Source organism: Hylobates moloch, unplaced genomic scaffold (assembly GCF_009828535.3).
Source record: "Hylobates moloch isolate HMO894 unplaced genomic scaffold, HMol_V3 SCAFFOLD_8, whole genome shotgun sequence".
Taxonomy (NCBI): Eukaryota; Metazoa; Chordata; class Mammalia; order Primates; family Hylobatidae; genus Hylobates; species Hylobates moloch.
In genome coordinates this window covers 23,778,362-23,801,197 of record NW_026652283.1, presented here as the reverse complement: position 1 = coordinate 23,801,197, position 22,836 = coordinate 23,778,362, and the positions used below count along the sequence as shown (strand labels likewise).

At 37.2% G+C, this 22,836-nt stretch overlaps 3 protein-coding genes across 9 annotated transcripts in view; 2 read left to right on the top strand and 1 right to left on the bottom strand.

Annotated features, from left to right (window-relative positions):
* Positions 1–12,374, top strand: part of KRAS (KRAS proto-oncogene, GTPase) — a 46,046-nt gene extending 33,672 nt beyond the window's left edge. For 2 of the 3 annotated variants that reach the window (XM_032159861.2, XM_032159859.2), the window contains exon 5: positions 7,713–12,374. In XM_032159861.2, coding sequence (XP_032015752.1) covers positions 7,713–7,829 — 117 coding nt within the window. In that variant the 3' untranslated portion in view covers positions 7,830–12,374. Of the gene's footprint in view, positions 1–1,726; positions 1,966–7,712 lie in introns of those variants that run through there. The other variant, XM_032159858.2, reaches the window with a different exon arrangement.
* Positions 12,375–12,911: 537 nt separating this feature from the next.
* On the bottom strand, positions 12,912–22,824 carry ETFRF1 (electron transfer flavoprotein regulatory factor 1). Of its 4 annotated transcripts, XM_032159853.2 has the most exons (4): positions 22,712–22,815; positions 22,427–22,570; positions 13,901–13,988; positions 12,912–13,817 (listed from the first exon to the last, which is right to left on the bottom strand). In XM_032159853.2, the coding sequence occupies exons 3-4, from the start codon at positions 13,949–13,951 to the stop codon at positions 13,596–13,598; spliced, it is 273 nt and encodes a 90-aa protein (XP_032015744.1). In that variant the 5' UTR covers positions 13,952–13,988; positions 22,427–22,570; positions 22,712–22,815; the 3' UTR covers positions 12,912–13,595. The 4 variants fall into 4 exon arrangements, with proteins under 4 accessions (XP_032015744.1, XP_032015742.1, XP_032015743.1 ...); XM_032159851.2 differs by lacking the exon at positions 22,427–22,570 and having other exon boundaries at positions 22,712–22,824; XM_032159852.2 differs by lacking the exon at positions 22,427–22,570 and having other exon boundaries at positions 22,708–22,815.
* The window catches only part of DNAI7 (dynein axonemal intermediate chain 7), a 93,280-nt gene continuing 84,640 nt past the window's right edge, over positions 14,197–22,836 (top strand). Inside the window, exon 1 of one of the 2 annotated variants that reach the window (XM_058443304.1) lies at positions 14,197–14,277. Coding sequence is in view for 1 of the 2 variants with exons in the window: in XM_058443301.1 (XP_058299284.1) it covers positions 22,166–22,192 (27 nt within the window). In the remaining variant the exon portion in view is untranslated. Of the gene's footprint in view, positions 14,278–22,151; positions 22,193–22,836 lie in introns of those variants that run through there. The other variant, XM_058443301.1, reaches the window with a different exon arrangement.

Here is a 22,836-nt window from a genome sequence, read left to right as displayed (position 1 = left end):
CTTCTGAGATTTCTAAAAATTAGTGTGCCCTAAAGAACTGAGGTGTGTTTTTCTTAACTACTGTAGGCAGTAGATGTACAGATGACTTTTGCATGCAAAAATTAAGCCCTAGCCATTGGTTTACTTCAGCTAATACTTAGTTGCCAATTCTCTGTGATTGAATTTAAAACTACAAATGGTACTGGTGATATATTAACTTTTTAGATGCTAGGTCCACTTTGTTACATTTGGTTCAGTAGAAACATTGATGTTACCAATCTCAGAAAGCTAAAATATATATGCCAATCCCCAAATTAGGTAATTCATTCTTAATTTTAAAATAAAAGAATAGAATTCCCTTAAAATTAAATGTGGAGTAAAATATACCAGCTTTAAAAAATACTACCTTTCTTTTAGAAGAATTAACATAATATTACATCTTTTAATTTGCACTATATATAGATTAATATTTCTGTGTGCCCCTAGTTTGATGGTATGCTTTTCTGAACAAACAAGCAGCACAGTTAACTTTGACGACTGCCTAATTTTCTAGATTGGAAAATATCAAAAACTTTATCTCCATATGGCCAATATATGATTGTACCTGTTGTCATAGCTTTCTTATGTTTAAGCAAGAAAAACCCTATTCAGAGTATTTAAATTAGAATAGAAGGTACAAAGCCAGTATGATTGAACACTGTTCTAACAATTATTTTTAAGACTTGTAGTAAGGCCAGGTTTGGTGGCTCATGGCTGTAATCCCAGCCCTTTGGAGGCCAAGGTGGGCGGATCACTTGAGCTCGGGAGTTTGAGACCAACCTGGGCAACGTGGCAAAACCCTGTCTCTACAAAAAATACAAAAATCAGTCGGGTGTGGTGGTGCTTGCCTGTAGTCCCAGCTATTTGAGAGGCTGAGGCAGGGGGATCACCTAGCCTGGGAGGTCGAGGCTGCAGTCATGATCATGCTATTGCACTCCATCCTGGGCAACCCAGTGAGACCCTGTCTCTAAAACAAAAAAATAAAAAAAGAACTTGTAGTAAGGATACAAAATGCTCCTATTTTGTGTGTGTCCTTCAATTCATGACGTTTTTATATTACGGTAAGCAGCTCTCATTTAGGATTTTAATAATATAGTTAAACATATACAGAAGACCCAGTCTCAGCTTCACTTGTAGACCCTGGAAATAGACTGGAAGGTGTTAAAATTTAAAATAAAACTCAAGATTCCAGTTTCTTGACTCACCTTTGAGATTCTTTTATGTTTTTGTTGTTTTTTAACAAAGGTTTCATGTCCATATTTTACCATTTTTCTTCTCATTCTCCCCTGGGGGAGGGTGTGGGAATCAATAGTATATAAATCACTTTTTTCCTAAGTCAAAGAAGTAATTTAAAGCTAACTTCAGTTTAGGCTTTAATTCCAAGACTAGCAAACTAAAACGGTTGCATTAATTGACAAACAGGTGCTAATACCTGTGTTTAGGCTTGTCATAATCTCTCCTAATTCCTAATTTAAAAATTTTTAAATTTAATTCCATTAGAAAACAAAACTGACTTTTAAGAACAAACCAGGATTCTAGCCCATATTTTAAAACTGCATCCTCAGTTTTATTCAAACAGTCTGATGTCTGTTTAAAAAAAAAAAAAAACTCTTAAGCTCATAATCTCAAACTTCTTGCACATGGCTGTCCCAGTAAATTACTCTTACCAATGAAACAGACTTTACAGAAGTTGTGTTTTACAATGCAGAGAGTGGAGGATGCTTTTTATACATTGGTGAGAGAGATCCGACAATACAGATTGAAAAAAATCAGCAAAGAAGAAAAGACTCCTGGCTGTGTGAAAATTAAAAAATGCATTATAATGTAATCTGGTAAGTTTAAGTTCAGCACATTAATTTTGGCAGAAAGCAGATGTCTTTTAAAGGTAACAAGGTGGCAACCACTTTAGAACTACTTTAGTATTCTAACTTGAAGTATTAAAAGATAAGAAACTTGTTTCCATAATTAGTACATTTATTTTTAATCTAGTGGGAATTAATTATAATTGAGACAATTTTGATGGCTGTAGTAGACTAATCTATATTTGGCATAAAGTCTAATGATTTAATGAGTCTTAAGTAAACTAAATATTTGGGAACTGATATTTGCCTTTATTTTTAAGGGAAATCATACTCAAGTTTTGAGATAATCAGTAGCTTTTTTTTTTTTTTTTAGTAGGGAGAAAAAGATATGAGCGATAGTAGAGAGCAGTAATATTGAATGGCCCAGAAGGTGGGAAAAGGCCACTGTTAAATGTATTTTTTCTTTTGGATATTTTACAAGCAAATAACCATTCTTCTGCCTAAGTTCTCCATCTCAGTGGCATCAGTAGCACAGCACTTTCTTACCCCAGTGAGAAACCTGGGAATTTTAGGATGACTCCTGCCGCCCTCTTTTCCCCCTGGTTTGGAAGTATCCACAAATTCCTGTGATGTTACATTCTGTGTCTTTTTTGTCATCATTAGTGCAGGCCCCTATCATTTCTTGTTGGACTGTTAGAACCTCCTATTTGGTTTACCAGTTGCTGCCATCATTCATTGTGCAACCGGAGAGATACACTTCAAAGAAATGTCATTTTCGGCCGGGTGCGGTGGCTCATGCCTGTAATCCCAGCACTTTGGGAGGCCTAGGCGGGCGATCACCTGAGGTCAGGAGTTCAAGACCAGCCTGGCTAACATGGTGAAACCCCGTTTCTACTAAAAATACAAAAAATTAGCCAGGCATGGTGGCACGTGCCTGTAATCCCAGCTACTTGGGAGGCTGAGGCAGGAGAATTGCTTGAACCTGGGAGGCGGAGGTTGCAGTGAGCTGAAATTGCACCATTGCACTCCAGCTTGAGCAACAAGAGCGAAACTCCATCTCAGAAAAAAAAAAAAAAGTCATTTTGGCTATAGAATAAAATCACATGTTCCATGTGTGTTGCAGATAGTCCTTACTACCTTCCCACCACTCCAGCTCTTTTTTGGTCTTATATCTAAAAACTTCATCTTGCCTGAATTTCTTTTGTTCTTCTATAAATAAATACCATGTTATTTCCTACCTTCCCTTAGTCTTGGCTCTTGTTTGGAATGCCAGTGTTTTTATCCCTAGTCTTACTAATTAGCTAACACTCTCATGATTCCCCAGTCTCCTACTCTCTAAAAACCTTTCTTTAAACCCTTAGACTAGGCATGGAGCCCTTCCTGTGTATTCCCAGAATACTATTCTTAACTATTATATGCTTCCCATTTATGTTGAAATAACCTCTTCTGTTTCATTCCTGTATTATTTGACAGCAAAATCTTAGCCAGAATTACATATTTTTAATCTTTGCACGCCCATTGCATAGTAAAGTTCCTGGGACATAGTAACTACCCAGTAAATATTTATTGCGTGGAGTTCTCATTTTCGTTTCTAAACCCATATTAAACTCTGTCTTGCTCAGAAAATACTTCACTAGGTATCATAAAGTTCATGGCAGAGCTTAAGCTTTGGATGCATATTGTTTGTAATATATCATATTCTTAAGAATAGGCAATAAAATTACAGTTTTCAAAAACTACTAGCATATCATTTATTATATTTATTACAAGTTGGTGTTCTTTATTACATGAATTATAGATATTTCCCAAAAGTATAAAATATGCATTTGAATAGTAGACTCAATCCCAAAAGATATTATGTGGTGTACTAATCTATTAAACTCAGAAACAAAGTATGACTGGTATTAATTTTTATTGAAATTTATGAACTTGGAATGTTTTTTGAATATCATTGTGTAAAGCAATATTTTGCAGTTAAAGCAATTTTGCATGTTAAATTTTACCACAACCTCTAAAATATTGCATATTTAACAATGCAGTTTGAAAAGTTACACATTTTAAATAACGGTACCATGACCAGATTTAGGTGGTGGTTTTAATTTTTTATTTTCTCCTCCTATTGTCTCACCATTAGATGATTTTAAAAATAGAATTGTTTAGAGTAAAATAAGTGTTATGCTCTACTTTATGTTTAAAACAAAGGTGTAAGCATGTACTATTGTAAAATTTCTAATTATGCAAATTATGTTTTATACAGTGACTGTAGGTGAATGTCACAATTGTTTGATGTGATGAATCCTTGTTTTTTCAGTACACATGGAAGTAATTTATATAAAAGAGGAGTATACTTGGTAATTAAAAATTTAAAATTAAATAGTTTTTTTTTTTTTTTAAATTTATTTGACAAGCTGGCTGTGGTGTGTGTGCCTATAGTATCAGCTGCTTGGCAGCCTGAGGCAGGAGGATTGCCTGACCCCAGGAGTTTGAGGTTGAAGGGAGCTATGATGGTGCCATGGCACTGTAGCCTAGGCAACAGAAGGAGACTCTATCTCTTAAAAAAAGTAAAAGTAAAAAAATTTTGGCCCAGGGACAGTGGCTCACACCTATAATGCCAGAACTTTAGGAGTCCATGGCACTAGGATTGCTTGAGGCCAGGAGTTTAAGACCAGACTGGGCAATGTAATGAGACCCCACCTCTGGGAAATAAATAAATAAATAAAAATTTGACAATGATAAACATACATAAATTAGCTTTTCTTAGTTCTGAAAAAGATAATGTTATGTGTATGTGTGAGAATGATTAGTTCTCATGTAAGAAAAAAAGAATTCATTGCTCTCTGTAGGTTGTGACATTTCCTTCATGATTGAAATTAGTTAATTTTCTTTATTACTTACTTATTTATTTATTTTTAAAATAGAGACGGGTTCTTGCTGTGTTGCCCAGGCTGGTCTCAAACTCCTGGCCTCAAGCAGTTCTCCTGCCTCAGCCTCCCAAATTGCTGTAACTGTAGGTGTGAGCCACTGCACCGGGCCAAAATTACTTAATTTTAGCAAGATGATGTAGAGAGGAGAGTTCATTGCAATATAAGCCTAGAATCTTTGTCAGAATCTTAGAAAGTAATGTTTTCAAATTCTGTGTTTTCACCATAAAATGTGTCTTGTCTGTATCCATCACATGGTTTTTCATTGTTTTCTACTTTACCATTTTAGTACCATTGGCATTTTTCTTCATTGTAAAAGTAGTAGAAATGGAGTAGATTACATAAGGATGTGATCAGAGGGAATTTATTCATTCAGGCTAAGGGAGTTAGATTAGATCCTCTTTTAAGATTCCATCACATTCTAAGGGTTTATGATTCTAAACTGTCAAGTAGATTGTCAAGTGCTGGCAAGCTACAGAATAATTTTTATTATGTCATTGGAAAATTTCCCCTCTATATGTGTTAAAGAGTTTAGCCTGAAGGGATACATACACATACATATATGTAATGAAACCTTGATGGTATTGTATTGCTGGTAAATTATTTCTTACCACTTTTCCTTTCTCCTGTGGGAGAAACAAAAGCATATGTTTGTGTAGTATCAGTAATGATATTAGAGAGTGGGAAACATAGTGAGTGCAGTTTGGGGACTTTATTGGAGACGTTCACTAGAGCTCAAATAAATAATGCTGGTTTTTATCCTACTGTTTGCTTAATGTGGACTAGCCTGTCATTCCCATTCTATGTTTACCTCTCTTAAAATATTGGTCACGGCCGGGCGTGGTGGCTCATGCTTGTAATCCCAGCACTTTGGGAGGCCGAGGCGGGCGGATCACGAGGTCAAGAGATCGAGACCAGGGTGAAACCCCGTCTCTACTAAAAAATACAAAAAATTAGCCGGGCGTGGTGGCGGGCGCCTGTAGTCCCAGCTACTCAGAGAGGCTGAGGCAGGAGAATGGCGTGAACCTGGGAGGCGGAGCTTGCAGTGAGCCGAGATTACGCCACTGCACTCCAGCCTGGGCGACAGAGCGAGACTCCGTCTCAAAAAAAAAAAAAAAAAAAAAAATTGGTCACGCTTTCTTGAATTATAGATCTATTAGGAAAACTCATTAACTGTAGCTAATTTTCATTGTTCCTGCTCCAAATTTTATTATTTTGAAATATCGTTAATCTTAGTAGTACAGTAAAGGAGAAATACTACTTAACATTTTTTGTTTTCTTTTTTTTTCTCTGAGACAGAGTCATGCTCTGTCACCCAGTCTGGAGTGCAGTGGTGCGATCTCGGCTCACTGCAAGGCACTTCGCCTCTCCGGGTTCAAGCAATTCTCCTGCCTCAGCCTCCTGAGTAGCTGGGATTACAGGCAGCTGCTACCATGCCCAGCTAATTTTTGTATTTTTAGTAGAGATGGGGTTTTACCATGTTGGCCAGGCTGGTCTGAAACTCCTCACCTCAAGTGATCCACCTGTCTTGGCCTCCCAAAGTGCTGGGATTACAGGCGTGAGCCACCGCACCCAGCCCACTTAACATTTTAAATTAATTTCAAGATAATATAACTTGAATATTTTTACACATATAATTTTTTTAATATTTATTTATATAGTTTATAAGATCCTACAGAAGTGATTACAATGAGTAAAAACCCAGTTTTCATTGTTCTTAAAGTGGCTTGATTTATACAACTTAATGTGTTGGGTATTTGTTTCTAAGACTCCCTCTGCTGTCTAGGTTTGGAAGTATTGTGAACTTAACAGATTTTCTTTTTATAGTTACTACTCAGTTGAATAGGCTTTAAAATATAGAGAGAATCATTTTTTCTTCATTTTTTGCTTTTATTTATATTTTTCTTTTAATTGGCGACATGACAAGAATTGACTTGTGTATAGATCTTGCATAATTTAAGTATCGCAGGTTTAAAATCTACTCTTCTACCACTTTGAGAGTGCCATTTTTCACACTGTAGATTATTAGGTTGAAAATTATTATCGCTTAAAATCACTTTTAGCCATTAAATTTAAATAACTTGCTTTAATCATAAATAGATGGTGGTCACAATGACTGTTAAACTCTTTGAAGACAGGATATTTGGCTTTATATGGTAAGCTTTTGAATACCTAATATATTAAGCAGAAATTAAAACTTTATGGGATAGAATCTCCTCCAGATTGGTAAACTGTAAGACCTTTCAAATGATTTAGCTAATTTCTCCACAAATCTGAGGTATTAGTGTTTTTTGTAAAGTGGTATTCTCTTGTGTTGGGGTCACTTTAAACCTTTTTCTTAATGATAAATATATGAATTGAAACTAATCCCTTAATATATATTATTTGAAAACTGAAATAATATGTTTAGAAACTGTTACTTCTTGATAAATTATTGGAATAGGATGTTCGAATACTGTTTTTTACTTTTTGGTAAATTTTTAAATCCAATGGATTTTACGTAAGTATAGAACTGGAGCTCAAATACTGTTACTGTGTGTGAAGATATATGAACATAGTTTACAGTTGCGTGGCTTATATCTAAAGTCCAGAAACATAAGGACAATTAAGTGTACACACACACACACATGCATTTGGATTTCGGTGACTTAGGTTTGCCAATGTGGAAAAAATACTAGCAAATTAAGTTCTCCTGTGAAAAAGTCATTACCTTATTTAAAATTCTGTGCCGTTGGTTATCCTTGTCTTTTGTGAAAATTAGTGTTCCTGTTTATAATATTGACAAAACATCTATGCAGATGACATTTAAGAATTCTAAAAGTCCTAATATGTGTAATATATATTCAGTTGCCTGAAGAGAAACATAAAGAATCCTTTCTTAATATTTTTTCCATTAATAATGGAAATTTGTTACCTGTGCACATGAAGCCATCGTATATATTCACATTTTAATACTTTTTATGTGTTTCAGGGTGTTGATGATGCCTTCTATACATTAGTTCGAGAAATTCGAAAACATAAAGAAAAGATGAGCAAAGATGGTAAAAAGAAGAAAAAGAAGTCAAAGACAAAGTGTGTAATTATGTAAATACAATTTGTACTTTTTTCTTAAGGCATACTAGTACAAGTGGTAATTTTTGTACATTACACTAAATTATTAGCATTTGTTTTAGCATTACCTAATTTTTTTCCTGCTCCATGCAGATTGTTAGCTTTTACCTTAAATGCTTATTTTAAAATGACAGTGGAAGTTTTTTTTTTTCCTCTAAGTGCCAGTATTCCCAGAGTTTTGGTTTTTGAACTAGCAATGCCTGTGAAAAAGAAACTGAATACCTAAGATTTCTGTCTTGGGGTTTTTGGTGCATGCAGTTGATTACTTCTTATTTTTCTTACCAGTTGTGAATGTTGGTGTGAAACAAATTAAATTAATGAAGCTTTTGAATCATCCCTATTCTGTGTTTTATCTAGTCACATAAATGGATTAATTACTAATTATAATTTCAGTTGAGACCTTCTAATTGGTTTTACTGAAACATTGAGGGAACACAAATTTATGGGCTTCCTGATGATTCTTCTAGGCATCATGTCCTATAGTTTGTCATCCCTGATGAATGTAAAGTTACACTGTTCACAAAGGTTTTGTCTCCTTTCCACTGCTCTTAGTCATGGTCACTCTCCCCAAAATATTATATTTTTTCTATAAAAAGAAAAAAATGGAAAAAAATTACAAGGCAATGGAAACCATTATAAGGCCATTTCCTTTTCACATTAGATAAATTACTATAAAGAATCCTAATAGCTTTTCCTGTTAAGGCAGACCCAGTATGAAATGGGGATTATTATAGCAACCATTTTGGGGCTATATTTACATGCTACTAAATTTTTATAATAATTCAAAAAATTTTAACATGTATAAAAAATTCTCATAGGAATTAAATGTAGTCTCCCTGTGTCAGATTGCTCTTTCATATAGTATAACTTTAAATCTTTTCTTCAACTTGAGTCTTTGAAGATAGTTTTAATTCTGCTTGTGACATTAAAAGATTATTTGGGCCAGTTATAGCTTATTAGGTGTTGAAGAGACCAAGGTTGCAAGGCCAGGCCCTGTGTGAACCTTTGAACTTTCATAGAGAGTTTCACAGCATGGACTGTGTCACCACGGTCATCCAGTGTTGTCATGCATTGGTTGGTCAAAATGGGGAGGGACTAGGACAGTTTGGATAGCCCAACAAGATACACTCTCACTCTGTGGTGGTCCTGCTGACAAATCAAGAGCATTGCTTTTGTTTCTTAAGAAAACAAACTTTTTTAAAAATTACTTTTAAATATTAACTCAAAAGTTGAGATTTTGGGGTGGTGGTGTGCCAAGACAATTTTTTTTTAAACAATGAAGTGAAAAAGTTTTACAATCTCTAGGTTTGGCTAGTTCTCTTAACACTGGTTAAATTAACATTTCATAAACACTTTTCAAGTCTGATCCATATTTAAGAATAATGCTTTAAAATAAATATTAATAAAAACAATCCTTTTGATAAATTTTAAATGTTACTTATTTTAAAATATATGAAGTGAGATGGCATGGTGAGGTGAAAGTACTAGGAAGAAGGTGACTTAGGTTCTAGATAGGTGTCTTTTAGGACTCTGATTTTAAGGACATCACTTACTATCCATTTCTTCATGTTAAAAGAAGTCATCTCAAACTCTTAGTTTTTTTTACAACTGTGTGATTTATATTCCGTTTACATAAGGATACACTTATTTGTCAAGCTCAGCACAATCTGTAACTTTTTAACTTATGTTACACCATCTTGAGTGCCAATCTTGGGCAAAATTGTGCAAGAGGTGAAGTTTATATTTGAATATCCATTCTCATTTTAGGACTCTCCTTCCATATTAGTGTCATCTTGCCTCCCTACCTTTCACATGCCCCATGACTTGATGCAGTTTTAATACTTCTAATTCCCCTAACCGTAAGATTTACTGCTGCTGTGGATATCTCCATGAAGTTTTCCCATTAAGTCACATCAGAAATGCCCTACATCTTATTTCCTTAGGGCTCAGGAGAATCTGACAGATATCATAATGGGATTTGACCTAATCACTAATTTTCAGGTGGTGGCTGATCCTTTGAACATCTCTTTGCTGCCCAATCCATTAGCGACAGTAGGATTTTTCAAACCTGGTATGAATAGACAGAACCCTATCCAGTGGAAGGAGATTTTAATAAAGATAGTGCTGAAAGAATTCCTTAGGTAATCTACAACTAGGACTACTCCTGGTAACAGTAATACATTCCATTGTTTTAGTAACCAGAAATCTTCGTGCAATGAAAAATACTTCAATTCATGAAGCTTTTTTTTTTTTTTTTTTTTTTTGGGGTGTCAGAGTCTTGCTCTTGTCACCCAGGCTGGAATGCAGTGGCGCCATCTCAGCTCACTGCAACCTCCATCTCCCAGGTTCAAGTGATTCTTGTGCCTCGGCCTCCTGAGTAGCTGGGATTATAGGCATGTGCCACCATGCTTGACTAATTTTTGTATTTTTAGGAGAGACGGGGTTTCACCCTATTGGTCAGGCTGGTCTTGAACTCCTGACCTCAAGTGATTCACCCGTCTTGGCCTCATAAACCTGTTTTGCAGAACTCACTTATTCAGCAAATATTTATTGAGTGCCTACCAGATGCCAGTCACCACACAAGGCACTGGGTATATGGTATCCCCAAACAAGAGACATAATCCCAGTCCTTAGGTAGTGCTAGCGTGGTCTGTAATATCTTACTAAGGCCTTTGGCATATGACCCAGAGATAACACGATGCGTATTTTAGTTTTGCAAAGAAGGGGTTTGGTCTCTGTGCCGGCTCTATAATTGTTTTGCTATGATTCCAATGAAACTCTTTGATCGAGCTACTTTATGTAAATCACTTCATTGTTTTAAAGGAATAAACTTGATTATATTTTTTTTTATTTGGCATAACTGTGATTCTTTTGGGACGATTACTGTGTACACATTAAGGTGTATGTCAGATATTCATGTTGACCCAAATGTGTAATATTCCAGTTTTCTCTGCATAAGTAATTAAAATATACCTAAAAATTAATAGTTTTATCTGGGTACAAATAAACAGGAGCCTGAACTAGTTCACAGACAAGGAAACTTCTATGTAAAAATCAGTATGATTTCTGAATTGCTATGCTAAACTACAGATCTTTGGAACATTGTTTAGGTAGGGTGTTAAGACTTACACAGTACCTCTTGTTTCTACACAGAGAAAGAAATGGCCATACTTCAGAAACTGCAGTGCTTATGAGGGGATATTTAGGCCTCTTGAATTTTTGATGTAGATGGGCATTTTTTTAAGGTAGTGGTAATTACCTTTATGTGAACTTTGAATGGTTTAACAAAAGATTTGTTTTTGTAGAGATTTTAAAGGGGGAGAATTCTAGAAATAAATGTTATCTAATTATTACAGCCTTAAAGATAAAAATCCTTGTTGAAGTTTAAAAAAAGCTAAATTACATAGTCTTAGGCATTAACATGTTTGTGGAAGAATATAGCAGACGTATATTGTATCATTTGAGTGAATATTCCCAAGTAGGCATTCCTATTTAACTGAGTCACACTGCATAGGAATTTAGAACCTAACTTTTATAGGTTATCAAAACTGTTGTCACCATTGCACAATTTTGTCCTAATATATACATAGAAACTTTGTGGGGCATGTTAAGTTACAGTTTGCACAAGTTCATCTCATTTGTATTCCATTGATTTTTTTTTCTTCTAACCATTTTTTCTTCAAACAGTATATAACATTTTTTTAGGGGATTTTCTTTTAGACAGTAAAAACTATCTGAAGATTTCCATTTGTCAAAAAGTAATGATTTCTTGATAATATGTAGTAATGTTTTTTAGAACCCAGCAGTTACTTTAAAGCTGAATTTATATTTAGTAACTTCTGTGTTAATACTGGATAGCATGAATTCTGCAATGAGAAACTGAATAGCTGTCAGAAAATGAAAATTTCTTTCTAAAGATACTCACATGAGTTCTTGAAGAATAGTCATAACTAGATTAAGATCTGTGTTTTAGTTTAATAGTTTGAAGTGCCTGTTTGGGATAATGATAGGTAATTTAGATGAATTTAGGGGAAAAAAAGTTATCTGCAGAAATGTTGAGGGCCCATCTCTCCCCCCACACCCCCACAGAGCTAACTGGGTTACAGTGTTTTATCTGAAAGTTTCCAATTCCACTGTCTTGTGTTTTCATGTTGAAAATACTTTTGCATTTTTCCTTTGAGTGCCAATTTCTTACTAGTACTATTTCTTAATGTAACACGTTTACCTGGAATGTATTTTAACTATTTTTGTATAGTGTAAACTGAAACATGCACATTTTGTACATTGTGCTTTCTTTTGTGGGACATATGCAGTGTGATCCAGTTGTTTTCCATCATTTGGTTGCGCTGACCTAGGAATGTTGGTCATATCAAACATTAAAAATGACCACTCTTTTAATTGAAATTAACTTTTAAATGTTTATAGGAGTATGTGCTGTGAAGTGATCTAAAATTTGTAATATTTTTGTCATGAACTGTACTACTCCTAATTATTGTAATGTAATAAAAATAGTTACAGTGACTATGAGTGTGTATTTATTCATGGAATTTGAACTGTTTGCCCCGAAATGGATATGGAATACTTTATAAGCCATAGACACTATAGTATACCAGTGAGTCTTTTATGCAGCTTGTTAGAAATATCCTTTCTTTTTTTTTTTTTTTTTTTTTTTGAGACAGAGTCTCACTCTGTGGCCCAGGCTGGAGTGCAGTGGCGCGATCTCGGCTCACTGCAAGCTCCGCCTCCCGGGTTCACACCATTCTCCTGCCTCAGCCTCTCCAAGTAGCTGGGACTACAGGCGCCCGCCACCACGCCCGGCTAATTTTTTGTAGTTTTAGTAGAGACGGGGTTTCACCATGGTCTCGATCTCCTGACCTCGTGATCCACCCGCCTCAGCCTCCCAAAGTACTGGGATTACAAGCGTGAGCCACCACGCCCAGCCAGAAATATCCTTTATTTCTAAAAGGTGCTGTGGATATTATGTAACGGTATGTTTGCTTAAACTTAAAACCATATTTAGAAGTAGATGCAAAACAAATCTGCCTTTATGACAAAAAAAAGGATAACATTATTTATTTCCTTTTATCAAAGAAGGTAATTGATACACAACAGGTGACTTGGTTTTAAGCCCAAAGGTAGCAGCAGCAACATTAATAATGGAAATAATTGAATAGTTATGTATGTAATGCCAGTCACCAGCAGGCTATTTCAAGGTCAGAAGTAATCACTCCATACATATTATTTCTATAACTACATTTAAATCATTACCAGGAACTGTTTTGTAGTGAACCTTGAGTATGTGCTGTTAATACACCAAATTGGGTGAAAAAATAAGGGATTCCTTTCAAAAGTTAAGTAAGTGTGTAAGAAATTATTTTGCTTATTAAATGTTCGGTAAATGGCATTCTCTTGTCAGTAAAATGGAGAAATAAGCTAAAAATAATTGGCTAAGTCCTATTAAGTTACAGGATTAAGTATATTATGTTTTCATTCAAAACTGGGTGCTCATTAATTTATAATCGGTAGTATAGCTAAATTGCTATGTTTGTATCAGAATTGAGCATAAAGTTGCTGATAATTTCTCAGTATGAACAGAAGTTGAAACCTATTTAGTTCAGTAGGGCAGCTCAGGGATTTTTTACACAACATGTATATCTTCCCATTTTAAGTTAGAATTATTTTACAACAGCTGGTATACATAAACAGCTGGCACTGATTGTCAGCTAAATTAAGGTAGTATTGATCAATTAGTTTTGTTGGTATCTGAATAATAGCGTTGTTTCATAGCTCTGTATTTCCTAAGGAAGTACAAGGCTTCTAGCTCTTTCATTACAAATTCGCCCTGTGCAATAAGTTCTTTGATCTTCTCTGGATTCTTCACATCTTTGTTTTTAAGGAAAATGTTCTTCAAACGCTTTTTAAAATAGTCTGCTCCTTTTGGATAGTCTCGTCCAAGATACAGCAGCTTCAAAAAGAAAGATTATATATTTCTAAACAATCCATGTCATATAATAACATTTTTATAAAATTGGCAACATAATTACTTACATTTTTATAAAGTTTTAGTACTTCTCCTCTTAAAGAATTGGCCATTTTCATTTATCATGTAAATTATCCACTTTTATGCATAACATACCTAAAGAAAGGAAAATTTTTTTGCAATTAGCTGCATTGTAGTCTTAAAAAATAAAAAAAGGTTATACACATTGAGAAAATGGTAACCTTTTTTACATGCAATAAATATTTCTTGATAACTTTTTCGTTCCATGTACTGGGATATAGTTATAAACACTTACAATAAAATAACCTGCTGTCACATAATTGACGTTTTTCTACAGGAGACAATAAGCAAAGACAATTATGATTGTGAGAAGTCATATGAAGGAAATAAGATGAGAGAGAGAGTGGATTGTCACCGCAGATAGGTACGTGTACCTCCTTTTATGCCACAGTGGAATGAGTTAAACTAGATTTAAATCCCAGTTGCATAATGTACAGATTAATTAACCTTGCTGAGCCTGAGTTTTCCTTATCAACAAACGAGATTATCTTTACCCTGCTCTCAAGGCAAGGCCAGATCCACTTGAAGGACATTGAGCAGAAGCCTGATCAAATATTGATGGGTGCTTATCCAAAGGGAGGCTGAAAACTAGCAGAAACTGGGTGAGTTAAGCAGGTTGGAATAGTAGATGGGCAGTAAGATTGGTGGTGAAGAGGCCAAATGAACAACCTGTAAGAGGGTGTCCCTGAGGAACAGGTGAAATCATGCTTCTTTATGTGTAATGTGTTAACTCTACTTTGTAGAGGAGGCTCCAAACTTAAAGGCATCATGACAGTCTAAACCTAGAAAATAATTCCCACTACCTGTTAGAGTTGAATAGTAAGCTCTTAACATTGCATCCTATCAGGTGGATGCAACTGAAATTTGTTCCATTGTGGTTGATAATTTTGATTACCCAATTAACGTCGTATTTGCTAAGATTGTCCATTGTAAAATTATTTCTCCAAGGAACCTAGTCCTTTTAATGGAGAATAGCATTTAGAAACTATAATCTGGATGGAATGTTTTAGAAACCAAGGTCTGGGTGCTAAAAATGCTAATCACCATGGGACTGTCACTGTTGCCAGGTCCTCTAAGTGACAAGGCTGCAAGTGTATATACATGCAGATTTAGGTGTTGTGTGTGTGTGTGACTTTTATATTAATCTCCATATAATCTGCTACCTAACATTCAATTCCAATACTACAGGGTTTATTTTCATTTCCCCTCTTTACATGGGTTTAATACTCTTGCTGAACAATGAGAAGTCTGGTTCCCACTTGTCCTTAATAAATTTACTTTTTATAATCATCACCCCTCCTCTCACTATGTAATCAAATTCCTCTTGCTGTCACCATTCAGCACGCACACTCTACTCTCTGAGCTCTGCCACCTAATGCCAGAGTGCCACCGCCACCATCCCACATGCATGGTCTTCTCCTCTTCCCCCTTTCCCCCAACCTACCCTTCTTGGGCTCAAACAACTTAAACTGCACCACTTCCTCCCTCCTGAATAAGACTCACCTTTTGTTCCCATTCCAAAAACCTGTGCCACCATTTCCTTTACCCTAACAGGATGCCCTCATCCCCTGCTAGGCCGCTGCTGTGCATAAGTCCCTACCCCCAGAGTCCCTCCTCACTGCATTTGGGCTCCAGTACCCCCTGCTGGGCTATTACCTTGCCAGCCTTTCTCTCGCCCCCACCTTCCCCAGATGCCTGCCTTGCTAACCCCCACATAATGACTTTTGGACTGAATTACTCTGAAGGGCAAGCAGGAAGCAACTTTTTTTTTTTTTTTTTTTTTTTGCGATGGATTCTTGCTCTGTCGCCAGGCTGGAGTGCAGTGGTGCCACCTCAGCTCACTGCAACCTCCACCTCCCTGGTTCAAGCAATTCCCCTGCCTCAGCCTCCCAAGTAAGCTAGGACTACAGGTGTGTGCCACCACGCCTGGCTAATTTTTTTTTTTTTTTTTCGTATTTTAGTAGAGATGGGGTTTCACCATGTTGGCCAGGATGGTCTTGATCTCCTCACCTCGTGATCCACCCACCTTGGCCTCCCAAAGGGCTGGGATTAACAGGCATGAGCCACCGTGCCTGGCCGCAACTTATATTTTTAAAATAGCCTTTTAGATCAGTTTTAAGGGTTATTTTATAGTTAACTAGCAGAAAATGTGGATTAAAATTACAGTACCATACTCAATTGAAAATCATTATGGATTAAAATTACAGTACCATACTCAATTAAAAATCATTGTGCTACATAATTTAAGTTCTCCTGTTACTTCTGTTTTAGTTCAAGCCCAAAGTACAATAGTGTAGATTCTCATTGTGACCTCACCTGCCCCTTTAGGCATTTTGCAAAATTGACACCTTTTACAATTTGAAAGGCAGGGTGCCAGTGCCTTCTTGTATTTCATTTAATCTTAAATTTTTATATGTATTAGACATAGAAACTGCATAAAATATGAATGTACAAATTAAAGAAAGTTAAATATACATCCGGGTACCCATCATTCAAGCTATGAAACAGAAAATTAAAAGTCTTAGAAGTCCCCATGTGCCCCTCTCCAATTGCTTCTCCTTCCCCATCTCTACCAAGATAGCCTCTAATGACTTCCTGCTTATTCTCTTTAGTTTTCCCAGCACTCATGAACATTGCCCTAAATATTTAATTTTGGCAATTTGAGCAGCAAGCACAAATCTAGCAAGGAAAGGGGCAACAATGCTGCTGTTAATTAAAGCCAAACAGTCCTAGTCTGGCTTTACCTTCTCCAGGCTTTATGGATCCCTTCTGGAGAAGTTAATTTGCAACGTCATGAATGAATACTGGGCTCCTCACAACTGAAGCATGTGGAAAGATGAAAGTGTAGAATTGATACTTGATTTCTGGCCAATACATAGCAAAAATGGGAAGGAGGAAGACTATTTTCTGCTTTAAGCTCACCAACCCCCAACATCAGCTTTCAGGAATAGGTTGAAAAAGAAGGGTAAAAATGAGTGTCCCCAGTTGGTCCAGTCAGCATAGCACAGAAGAGAGCAGGAATTTCATTACCACATGGCCAAGACAAGGCAAATACCGGTAAGAATCTGAGCCAGGCTTGCCTGGGCATAATGTCCTCACGTTAAAAAGATGGTACAATGGCAGCAGGGATCTTGCTGGTAACAGCCATCAATGTGAGTCATGCTGCTTGACTCTGGACTGACTGCTGTCTACATCAAGAAGCACAACTGTTGTGCTGGAATCCTACTTGACCAGGGGCTCCCAGAAATTCCTTTTGCCTATCCTCTATGTTGATCATCCCATTTTCTACATTCCAAAGTGTTCAATTTCCTGGTTTTATTTTTGTTTCTGCGGAGCACATCCTAACTTCTTGAAAACGGTACATGGAAGGTAAATGAGACCCTGGATGTCTAAAAATGGCTGGCTCCCTCTATTTGTTTGATAGCTTGTCTGAGTATAGAATTGAAAGCTGGAAATAATTTTCTCTTCAACATTTTGAAGTAGTTGCTCATCTGTTTGCGTTTACCATTGCTATTAAGAAGTTCAAAGCAGTCCTGCTAAGTGATCCTCTGTAGATGATGTATTTTTTCTCTCTCTCCCCAGAAACTTACAGAATCTTCTCCATGAAGATTTTGAAATGTTAGTGATGTGTTGATAATGGATTTATTTTTATCCATTGTGCTGGACACTCAGTTGGCCCTTGCAATCTGGACACTTGTTTCCTTCAATTGGGGAAAAAATTTTAGATGATTTCATTCATGATTTCCTCCCTCCCCCATTTTTTTTTCTCCCTTCCTGGAACTTTTATTAATTTGGATGTTTGAACTTCTAAACGTGTTCTCTTCCTTTTTTCTCTACTATTTTCCATTTGTCTTTTTTTTAAGCATGGAGTTTCGCTCTTGTCACCCAGGCTGGAGAGCAATGGCCTGAGCTCAACTCACTGCAACCTCTGCCTCCTGGGTTCAAGCGATTCTCCTGCCTCAGCCTCCTGAGTAGCTAGGATTACAGGCGCCTGCCACTAAGCATGGCTAATTTATGTATTTTTAGTAGAGATGGGTTTTCACCATGTTGGCCAGGCTGCTCTCGAACTCCTGACCTGAGGTGATCCACCCTCCTTGGCTTCCCAAAGTGCTGGGATTACACGTGTGAGTCTCTGCGCCCGGCCTTTTATTCAGTTGTATGGGGGATTTTCTCATTTTCATCTTCCAAGTGTTCTATTGTGAGTTGTTCATTTCTGCTCTTCCTGGACAGTCAATTTTGACCACTCAGATTGCTCTCAGCATAGCTGGAGACTACTACAGAGATGTTAAAAATACTCAAAAATTATAATAGAGTAGCCTGGGAATGGGAGTAGGGGCTGGAGACCAGGAAGGAATCAAAGATGCACGAGGCAACCTTTGTAGATAATGGATATATTTATTGTCTTGATTGTGGTGATGGCTTCATTTATGTGTGTGTGTGTGTGTGTGTATGTGTGTGTGTGTGTGTGTATACATATGTGTATATATGTATATATACAGATCTATATAGTTAGTATAGATACTATATGGTATATAGTATGTAGTTTTCCCACCACTTAGCCTTGTTCTTAGACTTTTGCTGGCACTTCTATTACTTGCAGAAATATATTAAAATATATATTGACAAACAGAGGTAGCCAGCCATTTTTAGTATATAGTATATTATGGTATATATATCTACCATATACTACGTAGTATTTACTACGTAGTACATATATATTTATGTACTATATATATCTACTATATACTACATAGTACAGTATGTACTATATGTACTACATAGTACATACCATATACTACGTAGTACATATAGTAGATATATATAGTACGTAGTAATTCCTTTTATTTTTGTTTCTATGGAAACAAATATGTATACTATATATGTATACTATATGTAGTATATATACTATATAGCACATATATCTCTATAAATATGCATATATAGATGTGTATATATATGAACCAAATTTATCAAATTATACTTTATAAGTGTAATTCAGTGTCAATTCTACTTCAGCAAAATTTTAAAAAAACAATAGAAATGCTAGCCAAAGTCTAAGAACAGAGCTAAGAGATGCTGAAATAACACATGGAAGTAGAAATCCATCTAAACCACAAGGCTGCCAATTCGTGGGTAGGATAGGTGACTCTACCTGTCCCCAGTCGATGGCTGCACAGAACTTGGGGTATGCCTCTCTGGGGAGGGAACCCTGGGAATATACACTTGAATCAGTGAAAAAATCTGAAAGGCACTTGCCGCCAGCATAGCAGTGAAGCCATGACCTTTTCTTGCTGAAGGTCATATATTTACTGCTTTTCTGGCTCCTCTTTCCTAGGGAAAAAAAAAAAACACACAGGAACCAACATTACTTCTACATTAATACTTGTAAAATTGTACTTACTACTAGTTAATGAGCTAATTCACATAACAAGCATACTATGTAGGCATTTTTTCTTTCCAAGTTCACTGATTCTTGCTTTCTTGAAATTTTCTGTTGTGTTACTTCAAATTGCTTTTCTGCTTGCTTTTGTCTCTATCACTTCTGAGCTGTTTTACTTCAAATTGCTTTTCTGCTTGCTTTGTCTCTGTCACTTCTGAGCTTTCTTCCAAAGTCTGGTCATTCTTTTCTGTCTACTCTTATGAGTGAAAAGACAAAAAAGCTTTTTAGATCTGTATATATGGGTGAAGCATATAGACTCTGGGCTTCACTTAGGGTGCTCTGAGTTGGCCTTTACTGGGGAACCTCTGATGTCAGTATCTTGGATTGCTCCTCCTGGGCTGGTCAGTTCCTCAGAGTTGAGTGTTCCAGTCTTCTAAGGATTTGCCTATTAAACATTAAAAAGTGAAAGAGGAATGCGGGCCCTGCATCCAGCATTATGTATACCTAAATTCACTTAACTTTGTTTCCAGTGTGCTTCTCTAGAATGCCTGAGGATGCCCCAGTCCAGGGACTAGTATTACTTTGTCCAGAAATAAACCTCTAGTCTTCTGTGGGAGTAAGGGCGTAGAGTTACTTAGAGGTGTTTCTCAAATAGCTTTCATGTAGTCCACTTCCAATTTCAGGGCCCCTGTCTCAGTGCCTTTTGAGAATTCTGCAGAGTGAACTGGGTTTTTCTGGTGTGCTATGTCACATTCATTCACCTGTTTTCCAGCTTCTTAAGTTTTATTGCTGTCATCTCCTGTCCCCATTTTTCCAATTTATTTTTATATCATTTTACTGTAGATTTAGTAGTTTTGGAAGGGAGTAAAATTAGATGAGGGTATTTAACCCACTATATTAACTACTTCATTTTTTAAACTTCTTCTTTTTTTCTTTTGGCAGAGAGCCATTAGCAGTGTGAAATAATCTTACTAAGAATGATTCTTAGGCTGGGCATGGTGGCTTGTACCTGTAATCTCAGCACTTTGGGAGGCCAGGGCTGGAGGATGGCTTGAGCTCAGGAGTTTGAGACCAGCCTGGGCAACATAGTGAGACCTTGTCTCTACTAAAAGTAAAAAAAAATTAGCCAGGCATGGTGGTGTATGCCTGTAGTCTCAGCTATTTGAGAGGCTGAGGTGGGAGGATCGCTTGAGCCCAGGAGGTTGAGGCTGTAGTGAGCCATGATTGTTCCACCATTCTAACCTGGGCAAAATTCATTTTGAGACCCTGTCTTCAAACAAACAAACAAAAAACACCTCTTGGGAACCATGTTCTTTTCACATAATTTACAATTAAATCTACATAGATGTAATTTCAAATTGCAAACTATAACCTGTTTAATGCCTAACAGCACAGCTTCATTTAATTCACAATTTGTAACTTGTGAAAGATTTTAGGGACCTGGCTTAAGTTGTCCTTTTTAGTTGTTGGTCTTTTTACAAATTATGTATTATAAAACACTTGCCTAGCAAAAATGTAACTAGTGTGGCTATGGTAAATTTGTTCTTCTTTGATATGTTAACTTATATGAATTAATGCAGTTTATCTTTTTTTTTTTTTTTTTTTTGAGACGGAATCTTGCTCTGTTGACCCGGCTGGAGCGTAGTGGTGGGATCTTGGCTCACCGTAACCTTCCTTCCGGGTTCAAGCGATTCCCGTCTCAGCCTCCAGAGTAGCTGGGATTACAGGTGCTGGCCACCACGCCCGGCTAGTTTTTTGTATTATTTTAGCATAGACAGGATTTCACCGTGTTATCCAGGATGGTCTCGATCTCCAGACCTCGTGATCCGCCCGCCTTGGCCTCTCAAAGTGCTGGGATTACAGGCGTGAGCTACCACACCGGGCAATGCAGTTTATCTTTACCCAGTTGACCTTGAAGCATTTAGGTTTACTTTAGCCACTAAGAGAAATAGGTCTCCTTGGGTTCACAATGTAGTGAATAAACAATTTGAGTTCAGCAGGGCCCTGAGGCTGCACCTGAACTCTGCATGAAGTCATGGAGGTTACTGTTTTAAGTAAAGAGCCAAGAGTGAAGGACTAAGAGAAGCCCCCTATTATTCTGAAAACTTGGAAGTGTGCGCTGGATGAGACAGCTGTTGCAGTCCCCATTGATAGTTTTCCCCCCTGTCATTCCAGGCTAAGGAGTTAAGACTTAACCAGTTCCAGTTCTAGGCTACTGGAGAATTGCCATTTTACTGGGGGTTATGTGGTGCCCAAAGTTGTTAATCATTCTTCCCCATGGGGTAGATACAGTGAGAGCTTCAGTAAAGCCTTTCCTCTAAAAGCCCACTATTTTAAGGTAACTTGGGAATTACTGCACTATCTCCTTACCCCGATGAATCCTAATTTGAGTTGACTGAGGTGTTTTATCATTAAACATTAGTTTTACTGAAACTAATTTAAAAGGAAGCCTTAACTTTCATATCCAACAGCTATGGTAAACTGAGTAAGAACTCTGTACGAAATCGCTATTAAAATGTTTTTATCTTGCTACCAGGATATGGATGTAAAATGCTAATAACTGTTACACAACCTATAATAGTTACAGGTTACAATAGGGATAATAACACTTTAACCCACAAAGACTAGCTTAGTCCTACTACTTATCTATGAATAATGCATGTAGTCAATAACACTGGAAGGGATCGAGCATTATAAACTTAGAATTCAGAGATGAGAAATGGTGCCAGTAATTTAAAAGTATTTCAGGTCTCATAATGCTAAAACAGGGTGTAGGTATGCCCTACAATTATAGAGAACTCAGTCGGGCTTGCGGAGAAGAGCCTCACTTAATTGTAGTTTTCCTGTCGGTGTAAGGTGCCAGCGTTTCTTCATGTGCGAGGAGACTGAAATTCTGAAGGTAGTGTGGTTAGTACAATTAGTCTGTGACCTCGGGAAACTAATGAGTCTTTGGGGCCTCAGCGATCTTCATGTTAAGGAATATTTTACCCAGGAATTGCTTCACTTTCAATTCCTGTTTAGGGCGCTCTTAGGAAAAGGACACGTACTCTGCACAGAAAGTAAACAATAGAGCAGAGAGAAGAATCCGAAGGTCATTAATCTTAAAATAACCAACCCTCTGGAGCCAACTTACTTCTCTGTTTAAATTGCCGAATGAGCCCCATCCCCCTGCTGGCTTAAACGGCAGTGGCCCAGGCCTCCCACCGGGTGTCCGCTGCATGAACCAGTCGCATGCCGGTTTCCTTCTCGAAACCCTCACAGAAAGACCCAACACACTCTAGGAAATAAACCGTCAACGTCAGGAGACGTTCAAAACCCTCTTCCCACACCCAGTGGTCCTCGCCCAGAGCATATTTCGCTTCCAGACCCCAGGATCAGGGAAACGGAACAAAACTCCCCGGCGGCGGCACTCACGCACTTTCCGGCACGCCGGGGCCGCAAAAGTCTCGACCAGTTCGACTCCTCTGTCCGTCTACTGCCAAGCGGGGTGGGGTTGGGGGAGGTGGGCAACCTGTCAGTAAAGGGGGCGGGGCGCCGGCCGGA